Below are 27,555 nucleotides of genomic sequence, written 5' to 3'. Positions count from 1 at the left end.
GTTAATAGTGTATTTTACAAAATCATTCATGTTTTGTTTTGTTTTTTTTTTGTTTCTGCCTAGAGCTGTTCAGAGCTTTACCCATCAATGCGGGAACCAGCAAAGGAGATGCAGAAAAGATATCGAATGGGCTGTTAGAATGGCTACATCTGAACAAAACAGTTGTACCAGAATACCAAGAGATGGTCTATGTTTACCTACTACATCAGTGCTGCTCCAGGGCACATTTTAACAATGCCTCACTTGTCACTTTTGAATAACTTCAGGCCCACGCTGACAGAGGCGCTTTGGTGTGATTTACAATCACCGTCCACAACCCCTTGCCTCTGACCTCCCCTGCTGCCATGTGGTTAGCCCCATGAGGCTCGAAGAGCCCCTGCACGTGTGTCTTTGAGGCTCCCTCCTCACTCTATGGAGGCTGAGCCCAACCATCCGGGTGATGGGGATCGCTCTGGAAGACAAGAGCAGCAGCATGTGACATCTGAATCCTCTTTTGAGTCTTGTCCGCAGCCCCAGCAGCCATCTAATCCTCGTCCAGTACACAGAGCTTTGGGTCGACTGCAAAACCGCCAACCCAAACGTGCTGATCTTCTTCGGTTGCAACAGCAAGCAGTAGCATGGCAGCATACGGAAAACCCAGGTCCTTCAGGAGGCAGCTTTTTCTCTCCAGGTTCGGCATCAGTGTCATCTCATCACACTTCAACTTCCACCCAGGTTGAACATGGCCAAAAGGTCTCATATCAGTCAAGCCAAGAGACTAAAGAAGGGGTTAGCTCTCCCAGGAAAGGAGAGAAGAAACCCCCAAAACCAGGGAAATATGTGTGCACTTACTGCGGTCGTCCATGTGCCAAGCCGAGTGTTCTTCAAAAACACATTCGCTCTCATACCGGTGAAAGACCTTATCCTTGTGCCCCCTGTGGTTTTTCTTTCAAGACTAAGAGTAACTTGTACAAGCACCGAAAGTCCCATACCCACCGCATTAAAGCAGGCCTTGCAACCAGTCGGGATGAGCCCAGTTTAAGTGGGCCCGACTGCAGTGGTATTGGTGAAGATGTTGAGGAACATTCAGAGGGCGAAAGCACAGAATCTGAAGACGAGACGGGCCAGCACAAAAAAGCCCCTAAGGAAATTTTGGCCAGACAGAAGAAAGTTGGTAAGGAGCTACAAGCAGGTTCAGAGGACAGCCAGAGATCTGAAGATACTCAGGCTGTCAAGCAAAGGCTTGCACTGAGGCTCAGTGAAAGAAAACGTGGCCCAGTGGCTTCACCTGATGATCCTCCTTCATCCCTCTCAGCATCCTCATCTTCTCTTGGCCCTGGCAGTAAAGGCAGCACCGAGTCTGGTTACTTTTCTGGATCAGGCAGTACTGACCTCTCCCATGTTAGCCCTCCAAGTGCAAGTGCCAAATCCTACGCAGAAATCATTCTTGGGAAATATGGAAGGTTGGGAGGACAACAGCGTAGTCCGCATCAACAACATTCTCAATCTCCCCTTACCTCACTGTCTGGAACAGAAGAAAAGAGTATTCCCTTTGCTGTACCCAAAACCCAAGTGATAGAACACATTACAAAGCTTATAACCATCAATGAAGCCGTCGTGGACACAAGTGAGATTGACAGCGTAAAGCCCAGGCGCTCTTCTCTCTCAAGGAAAAGTAGCCTGGAGTCACCCAAATTGACTACTCCCAAAGATCCTTACGTGTTTGATCCCAAAGGAGAAGCCCCTGGTCCCAGCGGCTTGAGGCACCTCCAGAATCCAGAGACAGAGCCACCAGTCACTCTTGCAATGTCAACGGCGCCCCTTCTCAGAAGCCGCTCAATGCCCTCATCAAGCAGCCAATTCGAGTCGTCAGCATCTGGAATTAGGTCCAAAAGAGGCTACCGTCTCTGCCAGTCATTTGATGAGCAGCAGGCCATGACAACAGAGATTAATATTGGACATGCTCACCGTATGTTGAGGCGACAGCCTGCTATAGAGGTTCCCTTGGGAGCTGAACTTATGCTGGAGGGGATTCCCCCCGACGCCTCTTCAGCCACTGGCACTGACACAGCCAGTCATCCGGAGCAACAAGCACCGCATATTACTTCGAACCCATTTGAATGCAAGATATGTGGAACATGCTTCCAGAATGCTGACATTTATAGGGCCCACAAAAGTGTGTGCACAGGGCAGCAAACACTGGAACAGGACAGCGGGGATTCAAGTAAAACCTGCAGAGAGGATCGCCCTCAAATGATGCACTATAAGTTCAGAGCACTGGCTATGGCTGTGAGGAAGAGGAGGAAAGAGGAGAGTATAGAAGAGGATCTTCCAAGTTCTGGCTCTGGAACCGTGTCAGGGACTTCTGCAGGCATCATTCCATTGGCAGGTCCACCAGGACACAGCCAAACACTCTCTACACTCTCAGGTTTGCTTGCATGTTGTTGTGCTCATAAAAACCTTTTTTTTTTTTGTGGAAGTAACTACTGACATCCTTGTAACCAGTTTTCTCTATCGAAAAGCATATTGATACAAAGTTAAAAAAAAATACATATAATGTATATAATATACTTAAAAGTTTTTTTTTCAAATCCTTGTCTCCTAATTTATGTTGATGTACACTACACTACTTAGAATTGAGCGAAATGCATAAAGACCTTACCCTTCAAATGCAATATATCAATCATGTCATTTAAAGATGTCTTTCTCATGTCTCTTTTCATGTTACATGTAGGTAGTACTGTACAGACAGAAGTGGGACAACAACAACATCGAGAAAGGAAGGGTGTGTCTGTGATCCAGCACACAAGCTCCTTTGAAAAGCAGGAGACTCTCTCCATGGAAAGTGAGGGCTCAGATGTGAAAGAGGTTCACCAAGCACAACAAGCTCATCCAAAACCATCACCTTCTGCATCTCGCCTCATCCGCCAGCCCAACATTCAAGTGCCAGAGATTCTTGTTACAGTGGAGCCTGATGCTGACATGTCATCCATGTCACCACCAGTAACTGCGTCTTCATCTAAGGTATAATAATAATGATATCTAATGTGATTGAAATTGTATATATTTTGTGTAATGGTCTCATTTGTTTGTCTGTCCTAGGAGGCAGACAGAGTGGAGGAATTTCAATGGCCGCAACGTAGCCAGACTCTTGCCCAACTCCCTGCAGAGAAATTGCCCCCCAAGAAGAAAAGACTCCGCTTAGCTGAAGCAGCGCAATCCTCCGGGGAGTCGAGCTTTGAGTCGGTGTCCCTTCCTCGCAGTCCCAGTCAAGAAAGCAGCATGTCCCACACTTCGAGTCTTTCTGCTTCATTTGAGGATCCAACAAGGTCGGAACCTGCAGCCTGGGGTACCAGTAGCCAAAGCACCCAAATGTTGACTGTGCCATCAACTTCCCAACAACACAAACAAAGCCACAAAGAAATGAGGCGCTCAGCTTCAGAACAAGCGCCTCAGAAAGCAGAGCAGGTCTCAGATACCAGAAGCAAATCTTTTGACTTGGGATCCTTGTCCTCTCAGCAGTCAGCATCCTCCTGGAAAGAACGGCGAAAGTGTCTCCTTGTGAAGCACGCGACCTTAGGGGAACCTGAGCAAGATGAGGGGGCCGGCATGGGTCAGTTATCCAGAGCAGAGAGTCCAAAGCCCGGGCCTTCCCACTCAAGCCACCCTCTTAACTATTTAAGTTCCCACTTCAGTCGGGAGGAAGCAGGGAATGTCTTACAGTTGTTACAGCCACAGAGCCTCCCTCGAGATATTCTTCCTTCGCATGAAAGCGTCCAACAGATATTACCTCCAGGACCTTTATCCCAGCTCCTACCAGTCACCACGGTCTCCCAGTTCATGAACAGAACCTTTTTACGCTCACAAACTGTTCAACCTCTACAGGTACACCCAATGCAGATCCACACGGCTGAACAGATGGGTATACCTCTACACCAACTTCCGGCTTTAGTTCCTGTCCGGTTTCCCTTCAGTGTGAGTCAGTCTTTGTACTTGCCTGCCGCACCATTACACTCCACACAGATTATTTCGACTCATTCCACAGATGGGAGCACTTCTTACCCCTACCCATGTCCCCTTATTGCCACATGCGTGGCACAGCTTACACCATCTGTGTCTCTAGTGGTGCCAGTCCGCCTCCAGACTCACATACCTACCTATACACGTGCCATGTACACCACCCTGTCCCAGATCCTGACCTCCGCTTGTCCACAAGATCCCATTTTTTGTACAACCATGACAATCATGGGCAAAGTGGAAAGGCGCAAGTTACAGAGATCTTATTTGAAGGTCCCCACACCAGACATCAAGATTCACCTTCCTGTGGAACTGCAGTCTCCCTGTGTCGAAGAATATAGTCCTCTTGGAGCTGGTGGGAGTAAACGTATGCTCTCACCTGCAGCCAGTCTTGAACTCAGTACCGAGGCGCAACGTCACCAGAAAAGGGTAAAAGAGGAAGCAGAAGGGGAGCAACAGAAGCCTGAGGTAGAGGAGGAAGTCGTAGACAACAAGGAACAGAAGGAGGGAGAAATTAAAACTGGTGGGGAGCAACTGGAAGAGGTTGAGAAAAAAAAAGAGATGCTAGCGGTGACACCTGTAAAAGAAGAGGTGGAATTGAATCCAAGGCAAAAGGAACTCAACAAGGAAAAACAGGTGGAAGAGACAATTGTGAGAAGTCAAAAGGAGGAGGAGCCTCAAGTTAAGGAGCTGGGGATCGAGAGTGTAAATGCCCCTTCATACCCAAGCCTCCACACGTCAACCTCTGTCAACTGGTGCTACCTGAACTATGTCAAACCCAACCCAAGTGCACAGAGGGACCCTCACAACTCCGTTTATTCTACCTGGAGTGTCAGTGGACACAACCCAAACTTGCCAGGTGTTAGTACTAAGGTGGCCTTGTCTCTGCTGTGCTCCAAACAGAAGTATAGCTCAGAGACATACACCGTCGCCACGGCTCCCAACCCAGCCAAAATTGAAAATCCCCATGCAAGCAGCAGCACCCCACGAATGTCAGAGGTAAACCTTAAAAAATATACGTATGTTATGAAATATTGTTTTTCATCCTGTCTATGTCTTGTCACTGTCTAGGGAAACCCCATTTAAAATTATGAAATTAGGGCATGGGCTATGCATAACTCATGCATATTTGTGATCGTGGCTTGGCATGGCAAAATGTCATTCACCAGTTTTTTACTGTTTCGCTTGTGTGCGCTTGTGTGTTTATGTACGTGTGATGTGTTTTCACAAATTCAGGCGTAAGTCACGGAGATTAGTTTGGAGTTATTGATACAAATATATATCTATATACATATATATATATATATATATATATATATATATATATGTCCATTTTGGGATTTCTACAAAAACAACCTAAAGGTCTCGACTTTTATTTCCCAGTAGCCAAAAGGTTGAAATTGTAAAATAAATTTATGAAAATAAGGGTTTAGGAGATGTAGTTGAATGAAATTCCTGCATGGTGGCACTTTTATGCGATAGGGCCGCACTTGGCTTTTTCTTATCTCATAACAGATCATGTCATCTGAACATCTGCGAATAATTCAAATGTAATTGTCAGTTCCGTTTTATGTTTATCAACATGTTGTCAGTGCTTTTTAGCTGTTTAAAGACTAGAGATCATAGTTAATCTAATAGATGTATGCCGTGACCTTCTGGAAATGAGGCTATGACATCAATATAGCTTGACATCAATATAGCTATCAATGTACTTTGTCTTTCTCTTTACTGTTTCTTGAATGAAGGTACATCCGATCGCAGCCCGTTCCTCCACTGATGTAACAGATCACCAGCATGAAAAGGAGGAGAAAAAAGAGACGAGCGGAGAGGAGGGACCTTCCACCTCAAAACAGTGTGTAACATCTCGGGTTCGCATCTTTGAAGGCGGGTAAGAGCTAGTGCTTCTCATTCAACGGTCGCAGTGATACATTCAGTGTCACAGACCATAATAAAAAAAGTCTACTGAAAAATTAGCGCACAGGGAAGGATATGGACTGGGAATAGATGTCATTGTAGCTGCGGCCAAGTTTTCCTCCTCGCTTTCTGCTTGCACGAGCTGCCGAGGTTTAGAGGGGGTTTCATTTGGCGAGAAGATGGCATGCTATATAATATGCACAATTGTCATGTTGGGGTTACGTATGTGTGTGTGTGTGTGTGTGTGTGTGTGTGTGTGTGTGTGCGTGTATTTTCCTTTAAACCTGTAAATGTTTGCTCAGCTCACTGTACTATGTTCACATACTGTGTGTCCACTTTCTATAAATGTCCAAGTGATCTTTTTCCAGTTGAGCTTGTCTTCTTTCCCAGCATTTGCTCTGGTTTAGGCTCAAAGGTGTGCTCATGGGGTGTAGCTCTATTAACAACAAAGCAGCTCTCGAAATAGACAAAATGCAAAAGGAAGAAGAACAGATGGAAAGGGTCAAGTCATAAGAGTAGATTTTTTTTTTTTCTTTACCAGAACTTACGTTAGTTAACTGTTTAAATAAGACAACATGACATCAGCTAGCTAGGATGTTAAAATGTAGCCGGCTCTGGGCACCAATAACTTCAGTACATTGAAAGGAACTTTGCATCACTTCATAAATAATATGAAAAATCCAATTTATAGATTAATGTAGTTTTGCATTATAGTTCATTCGTGAAATGTATTAAATTTCCCATTATTATCCAATTTTCTGTTATGTTATTCCAAAAATATTTGTTAGATAAATAGTTAACTCTTGTTACATTCTGTTCTGTTTTATTTTTTCAGTTTTATTAGAAAAACTCTACAACCTTCATAAGATTGAAATTAAAGATCCGCTGTTTGATGGTTTTATGTGATTACTATTTTATGGCTAAGTTTAGCGTGACTGTTTTTAGCATTGTGATTAGTGTCAAAATTTACATTTACATATTTACATTGAATACATTTTATTATTTTGGCAGATCAAAAGACTGATTTACAGTAACAAAAAGTGGCTTCAGTCATTTATTTTTTTTAACTTATTTTTTTTTATTTTTTTTTTCACAGATTCAGTTGTAACCACTTAGCTTCTCCTATATTTGAGACTAATTCCAAGTGCTGACTGCAACCTTTAGTTTCAATAATCACTGGAGACATGGCTTTATTTAACAAAATAAATGCAATAAAGTTTGAGATTAAACATTAATGCAATTGAAAAAAAAAAAAAAACCTCTTTAAACCTGACTGTAATTATTGGAGGACGGCATAAATGGAAGAGTGATTAGCAAGTCAGCCTCACAGTTGTGTGGTCTGCGGTTCCCTTACAGCTCTGGCCTTCCTGTGTGGAGTTTGTATGTTCTCCCCATACCTGCTGGGGTTTTCTCCAGTTGCTCCGGTTTCCTCCCACATTCCCCCAAAATCATGTACAGAAGGTATATTGGGCACTCCAAATTGACCTTTGGTGCGTTCGTGAGTGTGAAAGGTTGAGTGTCTCTGTGTGGCCTGCATTTGGCTTGCAACCATTTCAGGGTGTACCCCGCCAACTGCCCAAGGACAGCTGGGTTCCAGCATGGCCATGACCCCAGTGAGAATGAGTGGCTAAGAAAACGGATGCATGGATTGATGTAAGGCGGCTCGATGACGCAGCGGTGGACACATCCACCTTTCAAATCCACCTCGCTCCGGCCTTCCTGTGTGGAGTTTGCATGTTCTTCCCGAGCCTGCGTGGGTTCTCTCCACGCACTCCAGCTTCCTCCCACATTCCATAAACATGCTTTAGCAGGTATTTTGGACATTGGACGTATGTACTAAATTGTCCTTAGGTGTGATTGGGTGTCTGAATGGTTGTTCATTTTTGTGTGCCCTGCATTTGGCTGGCAACCAGTTCAGGGTGTCTCTTGTCTACTGCCTGAAATCAAATGGGATAGGCACCAGCAAACCTGTGACCCTTGTGAGGATAAGCAGCTCTAGAAAATTAATGGATGGATGTTTGCTTCCTGTTTGCCGTGGTATGATTCTCTCCTCACAAAATGATTCTGGTGGTCGTGCAGCTTCTGTCGTGTTTTTCTGGAGATATAGGTGGATATTTTTAGCTGTGGTTAGAAAATACATGCCAGTGAACAGTAACCAGCCCCTGAATCACAAAAACACAATGGCACTGTTGAGACTACCCCGCTGCTTTTTTTTTATATAATTTGCTGTTGCTGCTTCTGGTAGACAACAGAGCACATTGACAGCCTGGCTTCTTGCATATGTGGTTCATGGACCTTTAATTAAACACAGTCAGCACACATTGACTATTTACAAAATCAGAATGGATTTTAAGCGTCTGAGCGTTTTTAATAGAGGACAATTTATTCACATGACCGCAAATAACCTTTTGGTAAACATCTGGATTCTGTATACATACTTAATATAGAGTAGACCCTAATGTGTTGCTTGATTTGTGCTTAGTGTCTATTTTAGGTTGAGGGCCGTAAGTAGGCTTCCCTTCCCTCTCTTTAGTGGTCGGCAGGGCCACCCGAGCAGACGAACAGCTAATAATGTGCCTGTGTGTATGTGTGTGTATGTGTGTGTTCTTGTTTGTATGTGTGGTTGTGCGTGTGTGTGCGCTAAGGGAGTAGAGGAGGGAGCAGCATGAGACTGAGTGCTGCGAGGGATATGGTGGGCATCCCCAATCCACCTCTACAAAGACGGGCTTGTTTCCCGACAACTCTCATGCGTGCGTGTACGTGCCATTTTCCTGAAAGTTTGTGCAATATGTCACATCCGCTTTCACACACAGCGTAGCCACGAGCACGTTTTTGTTGTCCCTCATTAGCATAAAGTGTTTGGGGTGGTAAGAAACAGCACTGTGATCAGCTCTAGCAGCTGTTCCCGCAGCTGTTCCATATACCGGTCTTATTTACTCTTTTAACCCTCAACCTGAGGTCTTGTTAATTGCTTTTTAAATGTGTGTGTTTTTACCTTCACATAGTTTTTTTTGTTTTTTCTAAACAGTGTATTGTGCAATAAAGCTCCGCAAGCCACAGCATTAAGTACACCTGCACCATTCAATGTCTTCCCAAACACTAGATAATTAGCTGTGTCTAATATCTTCCCTCTTTAATTTTATGCAATATGGTATTTAAAATATTAGAAACACTTCCAAAATAATTGCTAATCTAACAGGGTATCATTTCCAGTCAAGTAATCAGGTTAAAGTTACTTTTTGGAGATTACAATTTATTACTTTGATATGTGTATAAGCTTGAAAAAACAGGTACCAGTAACTTGACAATTCAGGAAGACAGTAACACTTATCACTTACCAGAGGCAGCAGTGACAAATACAACGATCCCAATGAAGTTGAGACGTTGTGTAAAATGGAAATAAAAACAAAGTACAATGATTTGCAAATTATCTTTAACCTATATTCAACAAAGGTGAATACAAATGTAAGCTATTTTAATGTTTAAAATGATCATCTTTTGTTGTTTTTGTGCAAATATTTGTAAATTTGAAATGATGACATGTTTCGAAAAAGCTGGGACAAGGGCAATAATAGACAAGGAAAGTTGATGGATGCTGAATGATCACCTCTTAAGAACATTCCAATGGTGAAGAGGTGAATGTCATGATAGTAGTGTATAATAGGAGTAGTATCCATGAAAGGCTCCGTCTTTCGCAAGCAAAGATAGGGTGAGGATTATCGCTTTGTGACCAAACGACGTATAAAATATGTCAAACAGTTTAAGAACAATGTTTCTCAACGTTGCTGCAAGCTTCACAGTAAAAGAGTGCGGGTACTAGATTGGCCTGCCCACAGTCCAGACCTGTCTCCCATTGAGAATGCGTGGCACATTATGAAACGTAAAATCCGCCAGGAAAGACCCCAGACTGTTGAACAGCTGAAATTGTACAGTACAGAATCAATCAGGAATGGGAAAGGATTCCACCTGCAAAGCTTCAACAATTGCTCCTCAGTTCCCTAACGCTTATTGAGTGTTGTCAGAAGGAAAAGTGATGTGAAGTTTATCAGTTTAAACATTATCTTGCATTTGTGAAAATTTGCAAATCATTGCACAGGCAGTCCTTGGGTCAAGCGTTACTCGAGCTACGCTATTTCGACTTTACGACGCCAGGGTCTTGTTCGCCTTTTTGTCTCCACAAGCCTACCAGTGTAGTTTGTCTGTGCGCCGTAATGTTCTCCATATCACTGCCGTTTTTTTACATCATGGCCACAAAAAAGAAAGTAGAATCTTCTAGCAATGCATGAAGAGCAATAGGAAACCCATTATGATGGAAATAAAGCTGAATACTGTATCATCAAAAGGTGTCAGAAAGGTGAGGTGCTGACGTGTATTCGGATAGGTATTTAGATATTTAGGGTGCATTTAAGGGGTTTAAAGGGTTAATGCCGACTGCACAGAAATGGAATGCATTTGCAACCTGAGGACTACCTGTACTGTTTTTTTTTCCATTTTACACAATGGCCCAACTTCATTGGAGTTGGGGTTGTATTTGACAAGAGTTAAATGAAAGGCTCACGCTCACTCGCTCACGGGGAAAATTTAGTCAAGAATAATACCCCCCCCCCCCCCCCAAAAAAAAAAAAAAAAAATCCCAATTCCTAATGTTATAATACTTTATAAAATCTTTAGAGAAATTACTACACATTAAAACACAGAATAAGGATATTTCTGGGATTGAACAGTAAAATACAATATGGGAGTACAGTATTCAAATTAAAATTCACATTTGAGTGCCATAATGTAACTAAATTTGGTAACCAAAATATTGGAAAACCCTTCTTTTGATGGAGTGCGCTACTAAGACACCGCCATTACATTATTATACAGCCACAGTGTGTGTGTGTCTTCTGCCAGCACCGTGACCCTAGGTCGATTTCATTTACATGGCAATAGAAATTTCACAGAAATTGAAATCTGAATGGCCAATAAGGGTGCCAAAAAATAATACATTTAAATATTTAAAACTTATTCTAATTTGATTATATTAGATTCCATTGATTATATCATCATTCAATGAAATAATCACCCTTCATTTTTACTTATCTAAAAAGGAGGAACGTGGGTGGATTTATTCATCCAGTTATCCATTTTCCGTAGCCGCTTATCCTCACTAGGGTTGCCGGCTTGCTGGTGCCTATCCCAACCGTCTTCAGGCAGTAGGCAGGGGACACCCTGGACTTGAATGCTAGCCAATTGCATGGCACATGAGACAAACGACCATTCACACTTACAATCATATTTATTTAGTTATTATAATCTACTGAGGTTTAACGTGAATTGAAGTGAGCGCATCTAACTACTCATTAAGTATTATCTTCTATGAATTTTTAGACACAAACAAAAGTTGCCCGTGCTAACCAGTTAGCAATTGCGGTTAGCATTAGCATGTTAGCAATTATCATTAGAGATCAACAAATACTAATTGGTAGTAAGTTCACGCGTACCTATCATTATACGATACACATGTAAGAGTGTCCTTAAAGTCACCGATAATGCTTCAACAATGTTACATGAGTAACCTCATAGTAAAGCGGCCCATTAGCTACTATAAGGTCAATAAGTTACTGTTCTTTGTCTTCTTCTTGATGAGCTGACTGGGCATGTTTCGTGCTTGACTGGCCCCCTACTGGTTAATATTCAACACCCAAAACCAAGCTCTAATACATAGGTGTCGGAACTCCAGTCCTCCCGCATATTTTGCGGATTTCTCTCCCCAGCACACCTGATTCAAATGATTAGCTTATTTGCAAGCTCCACGTGAGCTTAAAAATGATCCTAATCATTTGAATCAAGTGTGTTTGAGAGAGAAAAACGGAAAGCATGCAGAACACCGGCCCTCGGGGACTGGAGTTTGACACCTGTGCTCTAAAAGATACGTTTGTAGTTACATTTTTATATTATTTCAAATACAAGCCTAGTGCTTGATGTGAAGTTCTTTCCTTTTCTTTTTTCTTTAAAAAGAGCCCACTACTAATTCATTAAGTGTTTTTGAGCACACAAATAGCGTCAGCTATTTGGCCACTAAATGGTGGTCTCTGCTTAAGTGTTTTATTTCTCTTAAGTTCTGCTGTGGTTTGCCTTTTCCACTTTGCAATAATTGAACTTTACTTTATTTCGGTTAGCCTTTTTTTCAATTGGAAATGATACGAAACTTCTGATACCTCTTGTTTTTGGGGGGAATCTTTTCCCCCCCGGTGCCATTGCAACATTTTGTACGTCTGCAAGAAAACTCCATATAGAAAACGTAGGCGCAAACGTGGTTTCAGTGGCATTTTGAAGCGGATGTTTTTTTATTTTGTTGACCTATTTTTAAAGTCGACTTCGCCGACTTGGTTGACTTTTTCACAGTCCTGTTGTTCATTTAAAAAAATAAATAAATAGTGGAGGTCATGCAGCCATGACACAAGATAATTTAAAATCTAATTGAAGTTGTTGGTCAGTGCTTCTGATATCATTTGGATTGGCAGATGGCCTTGAAGGTCATGACTTAAAATAACTGAAATTCTAATTGTAATTTGTTTGATAGTTATTGTAATGTGCAGGTGAACCTAATGTTGTCTGGTGAAGTTTACATCTTATGTTGATTTTGTTTTGTTTTTTTTGGTCTTGATTTATGCTTCTTGATTTCCTGCATTGATGAACACTACCGATGCGCTCTGTCTGCTTGGCGTCTAGTAAAATGTGCCAATTAGTGTCAAACTTGACTAGTGCAATAGGTTAAAATGTTTTCTAACCTGTTAAATCGCCACTCATAATGTTGTGGTTGAAATAACAATGAGCAAGTGGTGGTCATTGAATCTATTTTCAATCCAGTGATGAAAAATGACCAGGCAGCAAGATGAGTGATTTGCATAAAAGTCAAAGTGACATTAATTTGTGATTTTGTGACTTTATGTTGTTTCTTTTTTCTGTACCAATAACGCATGCCCATCCCGTCTGTCTGTCAGGTATAAGTCTAACGAAGAGTATATTTACGTTCGAGGGCGTGGCAGAGGAAAGTACATATGCGGGGAGTGCGGCATCCGCTGTAAGAAGCCCAGCATGCTGAAGAAGCACATCCGAACACACACTGATGTCCGTCCGTACATTTGCAAACACTGCAACTTTGCCTTCAAAACCAAAGGTTAGGGGACGGATAAAGAGATATTTAAGTTCTGTTATGTTTGTCCATTTATTCTGTGTGTTTAATGAAACCCATCAACTCTAAGTCTGCTGTTTGCATTTCTATCTCTGTTGTCGAAATATGTCCTAGTTTTCCTTGCCCGCTGGAAATTGGCGGAGGTTTTAATGTGCTTTTCGTGTTCCCTTCGCAGGGAACCTTACCAAACACATGAAGTCAAAAGCTCATGGGAAAAAGTGCCAGGCAATGGGAGTGTCTGAACCATCAGCGGATGAGCCTGAGAGTGAGGAAACAGGTATAGTGTGTGTGTGTGTGTGTCTGTGTGCGTGTGTGTGTGTGTGTGCGTGTGTGTGTGTGTGTGTGGGGGGGGGTAATAGCTGTTCACTACTGACAGCTTACGCAACCACAATGTACTATTCCCCAACCTTTCGCCCTTGCATAAGGAAAGAGCACAAGATAAATAATGAAGAATGAGGAGCCTTCTGTTTTTTTTGTTTTTTTTGCACAGTGGCATCTACTTTACCAGCAAAGCCTCATTATCTTCCTTTGCGCTCCCTCTCGCCGTCACCGTCTTCGTTGCTGTCAGTCTGCAACGCATCACATACAAGGACACAGCGTTTTTACTGTGATTTCATTCATTCTCTCCTGACATAGTTTGTGAATAGATGTGTGATACTTTTCAACCGTAGTCTATTTATAGCATGGCTGTTGTGGATCGTCAGCAAGATGAAGCTCGCTTTTGTGTTCCTTCCGTTCTTTCTCACAAATTATACGGCGCTTTGCATGTGTTGTCAAAAGCCAAAGGTAAAAGTCTTTTCTTACATTTGGTAATTATCAAAGAACATTTTAAATAAAAAAATTTTAAATAAAAAAAGCTCAGTGACGCAGTGGTCAGCAGTCCAGAGACCCGGGTTCAAATCCACCTTGCTCAGTCCATTCTGTGTGGAGTTTAGGATGTCCCCCGCCCCGAGACAGCTGGGATAGGCACCAGCAAGCCAGTGACCCTAGTGAGAATAATCAGCTATAGATAAGTGATGGACGAAATGAATTAAAATGAATCAAGGCATTTTTCTCAGTGTTGACAAGATGACAGTCCTCATCTGCTAGCTAGAACCAGACCAAGGTTAGAAGGTGCTCTCTGTATAGTGTACTGTTTGTGCTTTTTGCATAATCTTCCCATCCCGAAGCAATAAAATTTGAACTGAGTTTACTTCAATAAAAACATGGTTATGGGGGAAAACAAAATAATAATGGGCCCTATTTTTGTTGTCTGTGAAGTGTTTTGTTTTTGTAAGTTAATGGTGACGATATAATGCAGAAGTAAATGTCTGAAATACAAATGGATATCATTTGCTACATTTCCATTAAAAAATACAAGTTTCCATCTACACATTTATGTTGAGATTGACACAATTATTTTGTTAGGTTATTAAAAAAACACCTGCTCATTTACTAACAGGCCACTAACGCGCAAACAAGTGTACATTTTTGCTGTTACTTAGTCATGCTATTGAGGTTAAAAGCAACTTTCCTAATACACTTGGTAGACAGTATATTAGTTACTAATATTTCAAACAATATTTCTTCAGAATGTAAATGACTTATGCACCTTTCTTTTGGGACTTTCTATAGTAAAATTACATACAGTATTTTCAACCCCACTGGTGCTCAACAATGGCTTGATATGTACAAAGAGGCCTGACAGTCACAGCAACACAGCAATTCGGCACCAATAGTCCAAACTTGAGGTTGCAGACTCAAATGTTATGTTTGAGTGAGGTGGGATGTCGGATTTAACCCATTGGGAACTCGTATTGTCCCAATTCTGCCTTTCAAGTGTTCGAGACTAATGTAAATAACAATGGTGAGTTTCTTTTTTTTAAGTCTGGTCCTTTTTTTTTCCAACTTAGCAACTTGGACCTCCCAGTTGCCTGAGGATGTCATTGTTTAGCAATAAACTTCTGTATTGCACCTTTAAGTAGTATTTTACGAATCAAGAAAAAAAAAAACACTAAATTAGAGGGTGTTTACAAATGTTTGACCCTGGTGCTGCATTGACGTCTTAAGCTTGATATTGAGGATATGGGATAAATGCTCAAATGGCTTTGCATACAGTACCTCTCACCATAATAGTTTCATGCTTGGCGGAGGTAATAAATAAGCCCATGGCAAAAACGATCTCACTGAGCTTTTATGTTTGGCATAGATAATGAAACCGGATGGATACGAAAAGAAGTGATGTAACTAAGTTTGTTTTTTGCTTTCAGCCGAAAGCGATGAACGCGCGTGCTACTCCGAGGAACAGGAAGAGCACCAGTTTTCCAACGCGGAGGAGTCAGAGGACAACGACGACGACGACGATGACGACGACGACGATGAGGAAGAGTCTCACGATGACCCTCCTTCCTCCTGTTCGTCGGACACCCTCCCATCAACTGGGGGTCATTCCAAATGCAGCACTCGCTCTCGGCAGTGCACTCCGGAGCCCGAGCCCGCTGGCCTCAGTCCTAGTCGGGGTCTGGACGCCGCCCAAAGAGGGGCTTGGCACAGTCGACGAGCCGCCTCGCCGGGCAGCAGGAGAGCTCTGTTCTCCCGACGGAGCTGGAAGGCATCACCGAGAGCCTTCTCCCCCAGCAGTGAGAGCTGCTCCCCCAGTCACAGCCTCTCCCCCCGCCTGGAGCTTTCCTCACCCATGCGCAGTCTGTCCCCGAAAACAGAGCTTCCCTCACCCAGCCGGCAAGTGTCAACCTCCCCCGAAAGAAGACCGTCTCCCATCAGGTCCCTCTCGCCGATTTGCCCCAGCTTGCCGGGCTGCTACAGGTTATCACAAGCCAGGACTCTGCCCTTGCCGATCGGAGTGCAGCAAAGGACCCTGGGACGCCTTCCTTGGGAGCACCGTGGCACAAAGGCTAGTCATATGAAAGCAGTATGTGATAAAGTCATATGTCTACTTTGCACCTACACAGAAGCAGTCACAAGTTTGATACCACTTTCAATCTGTCCCAAACACATTAAGAGCTCTTGTCAAGAAAAATCAATTCTATTGGACAGCTGTGAACTGAAAGTCTTTTCAGGTCATAAAGCACCATCCACATCATAAAGCTGACTGCAAAAGTACTAAGATGTGCAAAGCTAGTCAAAAGATGACCTCTTTGAAGAATCTCACTTAATGGAGTATTTTTTTCAATGGAACACAATACATCATATTAATATGGAACAGTTCCATATATAATAATAATAGTATGTATTTGTGTAAAGTAGTGATTTATTTAAGATATGTATGTATGTATGTGATGCATTTTTTTTTAAATCAGGCTTATATCTCAACAAGTTACCCATTGCTATGTTTCCAGTTTTTAGAAAAATCCATTTAAAGTTCTGTAACAGTCCTCTTTCAGTGGAGCCCTTCATCTACCAAGCCCTTATTTTATTACACTGTGATTACAATTGGAATCTTTTCAAGACCTTAAGGGGGATGTTTTCTGTAGGAATCCCAAAATGGACATCTTATTTGTGTGCTTCTCCCTGCAGGACAAAGGTGGTACTGCAGCAGATGGGCACTCATTGGCAGACGCATTCTTGTTCCCACCCGCTTTTCGTCCATCCACGTGCGAGGGTTATCCCGGCCACCGGGCAGCGGACAACATCTTCAGCCATCTCCCCTTGCACTCCCAACAAGCCAAGGTCCCCTATCTCATGATTCCCATCGGGGGGATTCAAATGGTACAAGCCAGACCAAGGTCCAATCCTTCCACCCCCTTGTCCCCGATGTCTCCCTCCACGGAGGGGCCGTCGCCGGGCAGGTTTGACGCATTCTGGGGCGGGACCCCAGGACCGCAAGGGAGTAGGACTCCTGGAAGTGACTGGTCGGGAGACTTCCAGGCAGCAGGAGGCAGCCAATCAGGACAGTGCAGTGTCAGTGCACAAGTCATGTGTTCCAAACTGGAGTTGGAGACCACGGACTCAAAGCAATATGGCAGCTTACAAAGCTCCGCCCACACATGCAGGCGTGCTACTGAGTCGAGCCACCGTCCCATCGAAGACGGGCGCTCGGAGGCTTCCTTCAGTCTAGCGAGCCCTGTATCCTTGCGCCTGATTGGACAGCAGCCGGAGAGTGAGGGCAGAGCTACAGCGGACGCAGCTAGACAAGACCAGAGCACCTAATTTGATGCATCTCCAACTTGCTTTTTCACTCGCTACATTCGTCTTGTTTTTTCCAATTGTGTTCTTTTTTATACACTTTTCAATACAATTGATAACTTCAATGTCTGTTCTTTGGCAATATTCAGGTTTGTCATAAAAAATGCACTTTTTGTTTCTTTGTGAATATAATGGTTCTGTAAATGTATATACAAGAATTATATATGATTATACCCTTCCTGTATCTCCATTGATACTGGTAATGCTACTGTCTGTTTGAATATGTCGTTAGAGTAATACAAAACATGTGTAAATGACCAAAATCTTTAATCAAAATGGATTACTTTTTTCCCCCAGTATTACTCCAATTATAGTTACTTGTGCCTTTTCTGTCCAGGTTTGTGTTTTGAGGTGTGTAGAGCAGATAGAAATTGAGAAGGCTGTGAAATTTTATATTGGACTTTTGTGTCATTAAGGAAGATTTATATTCGGTGTTCTGTTTTGTTCTTAATACTGTTGCTTTAATTCCAGGGTAACCAAGAGTCACATCGATGATATATTGAAGGAGCAGCAGAAACCCGTCAAAAGAAATGCACTGAAGTTCTATTTTTTATTGTGAGTGACATTGGATGAGATATCTCTTTACAGGGAAGAGCGCTCCGTATTTATTGCTATATGATGACAATGATCATTGTTTCAGAGTTGTTGTTGTTTTATTTTATACTCTTTGTTGAACTGAAAAAAAATATTCTTTTTCTTACTTTTTTTTTCATGCAATTTGAATGGGGGACAAAGATGAGGGATAGAGTTTGACTGGTACCGGCAGATTAAGTGCCCTGCAAATTTCACACAACAAAATTTGCAGTCATTGAAAACAAAATTAAAAAAAAAAAAAGATATTGCACCAAAGATCCTGTAGATTTTGCCTTCTTTTTTTTTTTAACCACTTGGCATTGAGAGATGAAGTGTGTTCACCCTAACACACACACACATATATATATATATATATATATATATATATATATATATATATATATATATATATATATATATATATATATATATATATATATATATATATATATATATATATGTGTGTATATGAATTCACTATTTGTAGTTTTTATGATACGCACGGACCCAAGTAACGTTATAAAGCATTATGCTGTTACCATGAGGCACAGATGCCAAACTCCAGTCCTCAAGAGCCGGTATCCTGCATGTTTTTGAACCTTGTCTCTCAAACACACCTGATTCAAATGATTAAGATAAATTCAAGCTCATGCATAGCTTACTATTAAGCTAATCATTCAGGACACTGACACAGGAGTTCGACACCTATGCCATAAGGAATGCTTTAAATTTGCAGCCGTCGAACACTTTATTACCCAAAAGTGATTTTACCAAACTGAAACACGTTTCCTCATCTCTTTTGGGTAATAATAATGTTTTGCAACTACCAATTGTCTGTTTATCGTTTTCTTCAGTAGCCTATTCACTGAAAGAATATTTTGGATCTTTGGCAAAGTAACGCCTTCCCTAGGCTCCCGAGTTGTTATCCTTCCACATTTTATGTGACCAAACAAATTTCACCACCAGAGGTCATTGTTTAATCATGAACCTTTATGCCATACATTTTTAAAGCGATTTTCAGGGAAACAATTTTCGGGAAAAAACAAACAAAACAAAAAAACCCACATGTGAACCGATAAATGGTTTAATATATTCGCAATTCTGAATATTTATTACACCATCCGTGTCACTTTAAAATTCGGAGTGAAAATATACTCCTTTAAACTTCCTAGTGATGTAAAACTATTTACAATTCTCCCGCAAGCACCCCTAAAATTACTTTTCTTTTTGGTTCTTAATGCCCAATTTACACTTTTTTTGTTTGATCACAGGGGTATTTTAAATAGTAGCAATTATGCATGAAGTTATGTCTCATTTAACATGTATGAAAACCTGTTACTAAGTAAATTTCGTTAGACCATCTCAACAAAGAGAAAATGTGACCCAGGACTGAATGGAAAGGGCATTATCAAGTCCATACCCATATCATAGGCAGGAATAATGTAACTTCTCTCCAAGCTCTAATTTTCATATAGTTCAATGTTTCTGCCAAAGGGAAGCATACGTCTAAATAGCATAGATGCTAACAGCTAGCAATAATAGCTCTTGCACACTCCCCCAAAATGGCTTCTATTTCCTTTTCGAACCCTCTTGATGCCCAACTCACTTTTTCCTTTTTACTTGTTTTCACACCTTGTTTTATCACAGGCTTATTTTAAATTATTGCAATTATGCCACACATGCCAGGCATTTTTACTTGCGTCTCACTGACCATATGTGCAACCATGTTCCTAAAATCTTTCTATTCATGTCGACGAAGAGAAAATGTGACCTTCAGGACTCAGATGACAGAACGTTAATGCCCATGTGCTTGCATAAGTTAAGCAAGGAGGATTCTAGCTAAGTTCTATTTTTCAATGTTTTCTGCAAAAGAAAGGCTATCACCCATGTAACCCTTTTACTTATATTGTAAGCAAAGGACACATTCTCAATGATTTTCTTTGATTTTGTAGCTAGGTTTGTTCTTGACTAATTAGCATGAAAGCTAACAGGTAGCCGCTAGCCTTTACCCGTGAGCAAAACATAAACATTTGCAAACCTATTACTATGTATGATACAGAGTATGTCCACTCATAAAACATCTCATATTGATGTTTCTCGTTTCAGTGTTATGTAAAACGAATCACCAGCATGTGCTTGGCCCAATTGTGGGGCTCGTGCTGTGACATAACATTCCATGAAGAAGTTTATAGACAACATGCTTAAGCAAGAACAGTAACACTGAGCACCTGTTTCTTTTTTTCTTTCTTTCTTTTTTTGGTATCTATACTGTTGCTTGCTATCCGGAGGGTGGCCTTAATGTGATGGGATGCCCGTGGAGAGCAGCACATCTGCGCTCCTGAGGGAACTGAACTTGTAACCTCCAGAGCAAGAATGTGTTGCCAAACCTGTGCAGTCATGATGCTGTGTGGCCTTGTCACACATTCCACACATCCTTATGTGAAGGACAATGTGTGCTCTATTTACATCAGGGATTCTATATACAGTAAAGATGAAGAGTAGATGTAGGAAGTCGCCTTAGACGGTGCATTTAACTGAAGATCATGTATTATTTTAAAGTATATCTTATTGAAAAACAAAGCAGGGAAATGACTCAATTGCCAGGTAAAGTTCACGGTAAGTCTAGACTAATAAAAAGGTGAATCACAGTGTTACAGACAGTTCAGCATTGATCTTTTTTCTTTTTTTATTTAAACCATAAGTGCATAGTGTCTGACTGATGACACTAGTCAATTGTGTACACTCCATTTATTTATGATAAAGTACAAGAAAGACTTCTGTCGCAAGGTCAAATAAAGCTGTTAAGCATCTTTTGAACGGTAATCTATGACCATGCCACAACTTTATATTGGGGAAAAAAAGACTCTTTAAAGAGGTAGTGTGTAAGATTTAGACCGTTTTTCATTACGGACAGCAGGAGCAGCTGCAGGTGCTGCATTTACCATTGTCCGTAGCTATAAACAGCATGGCCACCTCCGGAGAAGTGCCACCCCTCATGTAATATAATTTAATGATACCTAGACCTATAATTATACTTAAAACATACAGTTGGTCATTAAGAACACATTCATTTGCAAGTTTAAAAAGAAATTTACAATCATTTAATGTATTCCTTTTGAATGAAAAATGGTCTAAATCTTACACGAAGTGCTTTTAACATACAAATGCAAAATAGTTGAAGATCTAAATATTTGCAATTGACTATAGATCCAATTGTAACTTGGTTAAACAAAGCTTGCTTTTGCTAGAAAGTAAAAAGGAGAGAAGTTTCTAAAATTATACCCATCTTTATTTAGTCAGATGAGAAAATAAAAATATGTAACACTTTTTGGTAACATGATACAACTTCAAAAACTAAGTTCTATATCAGTGTCAGAAATAAAAAAAAATGTAAACATACTTTTAAATTAATACAAGGCACACGTAGGTGGAGCTGCTGTCATGACATCATTAAAGAGGGAGAGGAGTGTTATAAGAGTGCCACAAATGCAACAGCAGCACAGTGACAACACAATGACTACACAGCTGAGTGCACCTGCGACCAACATGTCCTCTCACGTCAGCATTTTACTTCTCGTCACACTTTGGGTCTCTCTGCAGCATGGTGAGTGCACTTTTATCATCTTTACATTTTTTCCAATAACTATCCTGCAATATATGTCATTCTCGCCATGGATTGAAAGGTATCACCTACCCCGCATCAACTTTGCAAGTGTCTTAGCTATGATGGCCAAAGTTCAGAAATGAACTTAGATTATGAGTTTTAGACAGAAGAGAGATCGTGCACTGCAGACTCACTTGGTCTGCCTGTTTGTATTGGTCCACAAAGAAATAATCAACCTTTGGATGATGGAAGAAATCGGTTATCAGAAAGAAACAACTTAGTTATTAATAAATATTTGTCCACAAAAAAAATTAATATAAGGTGTCAGGCCTGGTCTCAAATGGGCTAACAGCCATGTTGACGGATGCAAAGATTTTAACTTTTAATTTAAAATCACAAACCTCGAGGACCTCCTTAAAGGGGCAATGTGTAAGATTTAAACAATTTTTCATTATGGACAGCAGGAGGTGCTGCAGGTGCTGCATTAACATTGTCCATCGCTATAATAAACATAGAACAACCGCTTCCAGAGAAATGCCTCCCCCCATGTAATATAATTTAATATGAAATAGACTTACCATTATATTTAAAACATACTGTTGGTAGTTAAGAACATACTCATTTGCAAGTTTTTGAAATGTACAATCATTTAATTTATTCCTTTTTAATGAAAAACAGTCTAAATTTTACACACTGTCCCTTTAACGCACACCTACAGTAGAGTTTTTCACTTTTAGTAAATTTAAATTGGCTAATCTAAAAAAAAGACGGTTTCTCCACTCCAGCATCCAGCTTTATAAACGTTTTTCATGCTAGCACAAAAAAGAGACCCACACCAAAGTTTGGATTAAGGCATTGATTCACTGCCTGGATGAACTTCATTTACCGATTCATCCATCCATCCATCTATCCATTTTCTAGATCCACTTATCCTCACAATGGTCGTTGGGTTGCTGGTGCCTATCCCAGCCGTCTAGGGGCAGTAGGCGGGGGGGACACCCTAAACTGGTTGCCAGCCAATTACAGGACACACAGGGACAAACAATCACGCACCCAATCACACCTAAGGACTATTTAGTATGTCCAATACACCTCTTTACTGATTGTTCACCAGTTTAATACAATGTTAATTACAGCAATTTTTTGCCCTTATCTGCCTTATCTGCCACTCATGGCTATGCAAACTGTCATTTTTGCTAAACTGATACTATAGTGCAGATAATCACATGTGTTTTTGTCACTAACAGGCTCTGGTCGCCCACTGATGAAGACCCAAGATGCAAATACCCATGACGATGAGAGAGCAGCGAAGCTAAGGAGCAAACGTTGCGCATGTAGCAGTGCACATGACTCCGAGTGCTATTATTTCTGTCACCTGGACATTATATGGGTTAATACGCCCAGGTGTGTATGAGGAAGTCAATGAGTGACCCAAGTGATTTCAAACTAAATCTACATTATTCATTTATGATTCAGGAGGTTGGGTGTGCAAAGTTTTATCAATATGACTTTGTTTGTGCAGTAAGACAACACTTTATGGCCTCGGTGGCGCTCGAGCACGACAACGAAGGTCTGCCGGCAGGTGCACTTGCACTTACCTCAACGACCCAATCTGCACTAGTTTCTGCTATCAAAGGTAAGTGCAGCACATTTTAATAAAGGCCTTTATCAGACTTGGAAGCCTTATTGTGCGGATTTTCTCCCAAGGTGTAATTATTTTCCTATAGGAATGACACAGGGTGGTGCAATGTATCATCATTCTTTGTTTGTATATTCATAGCCATTTTCCTTACATTACTCTTTGTTCACATGCACATACGGTCATGATCTTCAAAATAAAGGCCACACAGGGAAGAAATGTTTTATAAGGTTTACTCAGCAATTTTGCAATGTTGGAAGCAAATAAAACAGCCTATTTCATATGTACTGCACAGAGAAATTCTGCTGAGTTGTGGGCTTTTAGGGGGTTAATTTTAAACATTTTACTGAGCCTGTAAAGATAAGGTGTTAAAGGTTATTGTAAAACAAGTACATAAAGTAAGAATACAATGTGTGCTGTTTAAAAATCTGGATTATATCCAGGGCGCTGCATGATTGGTTAAAATATATCCATTTTTTTCCCTCCTTCGCAAATAATGGAAACTGAATTATTGGTTGAAATGTATCCATTTTTTTTACCTCCTTCGCAAATAATGGAAATTGAATTATTTGGTTCCAAAGTAAAAAATTATCATCACAAATCATGTTTTAAATTTGTGGTTCTCAACATTTTACCCATGTACCCGCTACAAAATATTTTTCCAGTTATTTTATCTCTGTCTAAACTGCTGGACTAATGACAAGGCACATCTGTATAGGACTTAAAAAATAAAGGTGTGGAACATAACAATGGAGTCGCTGGAACACAATTTAGCAAAAACTTGCTTCATGTTTCTATTAATATGCTCTTAGTTTGAAAAGAAAACAACACTGTACCTGGTCCGACATTCAAAAGCATTGAATCAGATTTGCTTATATCTGCTGAAACCCTGCTAACCACCATCCCCCCCCTTGTTGTTGGTAGCAACTTTTTTTGACAGAATCATTTTGTATTCCCACGGAGGTGTGACTAGCAGCTCCGAGAAAGTCCACAGTGCATCAGACTGAGAAGGAAAAAAATCGTCTCTGAGGCAAAACATCCTTCAGGCAGCATCTCAACAAATGCTGCTTTTATATGGCAATGTGGGAAATCAGCTGACAGATGGGTGCGATGAGAAAAGGGGGAAACACCCCGAGGATGTCCGTCCAAGGAATGTGCGGAAGGTGTAAAAGTGACAGATGTCTGCAAACACACCACCCAAAGCCGATACGGAAGATTAAAACTGTCAGATCCAGAGCGCTTTGCCTCCAGGTGTCAAAAAGTCGACTCAACAGCCTGAGATGACCAGCACACCGAGAGAGAATGCAATAGTCCGTGAGAAGGCTATCGTGCACACACGCTATGTGCTGTGTGCTAGTTGGTGTTTCACAAGTGAAAAACAAATTCAACGGAAACATGAACAGGGATTGATCTCGATCGAGATTGTAGAAATATCCCTTTTATTCTGCAAACAACCCTAATGGAAACGCAGCTCATCTCAGGGGGCGGCCATTTTGCCACTTACTGTACACTGAAAATCAAAGTTGCTCATGACCCATTTAACAACCAATCACAGCTGAGTTTGCAAATATCTGATGTGAATGTCACATTACCAAGCTCAGAAAACAGCTGAGCAGTGATTGATTGTTCCCGAGCCTTGAAAAATGGCAATGCCATTTTTAGTTGACAGTGAGTGGCAAAATAGCCACCTCCTGAAATAGATGAAAACAGGTGGATTTTGCTCCTTGGTTCATTTTCCACAAACACCATATTCTTTCAATCCCAATAAAGTGACTACTACTACTTAATAAGTGCTTAATTCATTTATTACCAGCAGTTTTCAGCCTTTTTTTAGCCAAACACTTTTTTTAAGTACTGTACACCTGGGACTGAATGTCTGGACACCCTTAACAAAACATAAAAATATGTCTTTGGGATTGAATTAGTTAATATGTTTTTGTTAGGACAGTTTTTGACTTCCCCTTTAATAATCTTCAACTCAGGAGCTCTCCCCAAAACATACGTGTCAAACTCCAGTCCTCGAGAGCCGGTAACCTGCATATTTTCGAACCTTCGCTCTCAAACACACCTGATTCAAATGATTAGGTTCATTTTCAATATCTTGTAGATTAGCTACTCGTTAGAATCAGTTGTTTTGGGGAAAGAAACCTGTAAAACGTGCAGGAAACTGACCCTCAATGACCTGAGATTGGCACCTGTGCCCTAAAATCTCTGTACTCCATCCTACTAAGCAATTAGAGTAAAATTGTACAAGGTCAAACATATTGTCATCAAGCTATGGTATTTTTTCATTAAGAATAAACTGACACCCTGATTAAGCGCTTGCTTTGGTTTGCTTTTGAACTTTAACCTTTTATTTACGCTTAAACAAATGTACTGCATCAAAGAGAAATATCACTCAAAAATGTTTCTGCCATGGATGAAAAGCATTTTGGGAAGCATACGGGACTGGCAAAGACATCTGTGACTTCAAAAGGAGGCCCGTGACGGATGAATGATCTCGGAATTTTCCACTAAATCAATAATAAACGCACTTGCTATTCAGATTCGGTGCAGGCGTTGTTATGACAAGGATCCAAGCAAAGAATGCAGTGTTATGTACCTTTGCTCAAGGGGATGATGAACGGTAGGTACATAATGGCCAGTCGCCCTGTGTTTCTCTGCGATTGCTTGTATTGCGCATACCATGCGTGCACACGTGAACACGCTAGGCCGCAGGTGCGAGAAAAACAATCACAACAGATAATTCATCCACCACCATGAGTAAGAAAGACGAGCGCTAACCTGCTTTTGCTGATTGACCAACTGACTTCAAATAACGAAGCAAGCATTCGACGTTGACTCATATAGTTGTTTATCCTGCTTTTTGACATTCCTTCGACTGACCTGCCTTTAACTTTTATTTTAAATGGCCAGCCTGTTGGAACATGATCAAATGAATAGTAAGGGATACAGTAGTTGTGAAACGGCGCAAAACAATATTTAAAAAAAATACACAGCTATTATACTTTCAGTTGTTGTTTTTGTTGTCATGGTCTTGTTATTAATGAATATTAGTATCCCAATCATGTTTTTAGGACACAATGATGTACAGTGCTGTGAAAAAATGTTTGCCCCCTTCCTTCTTCTGATGATACAAGAGACTGCATCATTTATATATCATTGGGTTGAACTGTTTGATGAAATGCAACCCACTGTAGTAATAAATATTAAAAAAATAGTAATAAATATTTTTTAAAAATCACAGAAATCAGGGTGGCAAATATATATATATATATATATATATATATATATATATATATATATATATATATATATATATATATATATATATATATATATATATATATATATATATATATATATATATATATATATATATGTTATACCTAGGACACAGAAGGACAATTTAGTATGCCTTAGGTATATACACAAACATATACATACACACACACACACACACACACACACACACACACACACACACACGCACAGACTGGTTAGCACATCTGCCTCACAGTTCAGAGGTCCCGGGTTCAATTCCAGCTTGCCCTGGCCTTCCTGTGTGGAGTTTGCATGTTCTCCCCATGCTTTGCATGGGTCTTCCAAGCACGCCGGTCTCCTTCCACATTCCAAAAACATGTATGGTAAGTACGTGTATTAGACACTCCAAATTGCCTTGCGATTGGCTGGAAATCAGTCCAGGGTGTCCCCCTGCCTCCGTGCCCGACGACAGCTAGGCACCAGCTAGCCAGCAACCCGAGCGAGGATAAGCGGCTCAGGAAAATGGATGGATGCATATGTGTGTGCATGTGTGTATAACACCATCACACACAGTTTGTGTCAAAAATTGGAACATTCTAACAAGGCGACAAGTAAACAATGACAAACCTTATTCAGAACTCTGTCCATGGTGCTGGCAGAGAAAAACCTGTATGGAGGTTAAATACTGCACAAGTCGATGACATTCAATTATATGCCTAATGTGTGGATGTAACACATCCACTTACATTTCTGAAATTGTGGTTATTGTATATTGTTGAATGAAATAAGCATTTCTTGTCATTTGGGTGCAATCTAGTCGTTTATGTAACTATGACTAACCATCTGGAAGCACTCAAACTTAGAATGTTATATCCATGAGACTTAAGGAATTACTTTTTTGGTAGGTAAAGGACATTTATGAGACAACATTGCTCACTACTTTGTGTCACTTGATACTAAATCTAGGCAAAACTGTATAGATTAACGTTTTTAACCATTTGGTGTTCTACTACTATAAAGAAAAACATTAAATATCACAATGAGCTCAGTTACTGTATAAACTTGTGATTTGTGACTACTGGCTGTGACAAGGTGTATGAACCATTATTGTCCTCACATGCTCACATGTACAATTATTTTAAAACGTCCATTGACAAACATTTCCCAAATACATTATAGGGCCTGAAACTGTCTGCCAGTGAA

General features: G+C 40.8%; 2 protein-coding genes across 3 annotated transcripts in view; both read left to right on the top strand.

The window, feature by feature from the left end:
• The window catches only part of LOC148426679 (transcription factor HIVEP3-like), a 59,909-nt gene extending 41,727 nt beyond the window's left edge, over positions 1-18,182 (top strand). Inside the window, exons 3-10 of one of the 2 annotated variants that reach the window (XM_088410382.1) lie at positions 64-2,407; positions 2,714-3,003; positions 3,082-4,995; positions 5,742-5,884; positions 12,900-13,075; positions 13,266-13,367; positions 15,340-15,998; positions 16,604-18,182. In XM_088410382.1, coding sequence (XP_088266508.1) covers positions 412-2,407; positions 2,714-3,003; positions 3,082-4,995; positions 5,742-5,884; positions 12,900-13,075; positions 13,266-13,367; positions 15,340-15,998; positions 16,604-17,236 — 5,913 coding nt within the window. In that variant the 5' untranslated portion in view covers positions 64-411 and the 3' untranslated portion in view covers positions 17,237-18,182. The remainder of the gene's footprint in view (positions 1-63; positions 2,408-2,713; positions 3,004-3,081; positions 4,996-5,741; positions 5,885-12,899; positions 13,076-13,265; positions 13,368-15,339; positions 15,999-16,603) is intronic. The other variant, XM_088410383.1, reaches the window with a different exon arrangement.
• A 3,189-nt stretch (positions 18,183-21,371) lies between these two features.
• On the top strand, positions 21,372-25,296 carry LOC148426678 (endothelin-1-like). The gene is made up of 4 exons (XM_088411007.1): positions 21,372-21,449; positions 22,697-22,853; positions 22,972-23,085; positions 24,013-25,296. Exons 1-4 carry the CDS (start codon positions 21,392-21,394, stop codon positions 24,023-24,025), a joined length of 342 nt encoding a protein of 113 aa, XP_088267133.1. The 5' UTR covers positions 21,372-21,391; the 3' UTR covers positions 24,026-25,296.
• Positions 25,297-27,555: the final 2,259 nt, after the last annotated feature.

The sequence above is a fragment of the Hippichthys cyanospilos genome, chromosome 3 (assembly GCF_059441005.1).
Source record: "Hippichthys cyanospilos isolate Australia breed blue-spotted pipefish chromosome 3, RoL_Hcya_1.0, whole genome shotgun sequence".
Taxonomy (NCBI): domain Eukaryota; kingdom Metazoa; phylum Chordata; class Actinopteri; order Syngnathiformes; family Syngnathidae; genus Hippichthys; species Hippichthys cyanospilos.
Note: the sequence above shows the minus strand (reverse complement) of the source record. Positions and strands in the feature narration are given on the sequence as shown.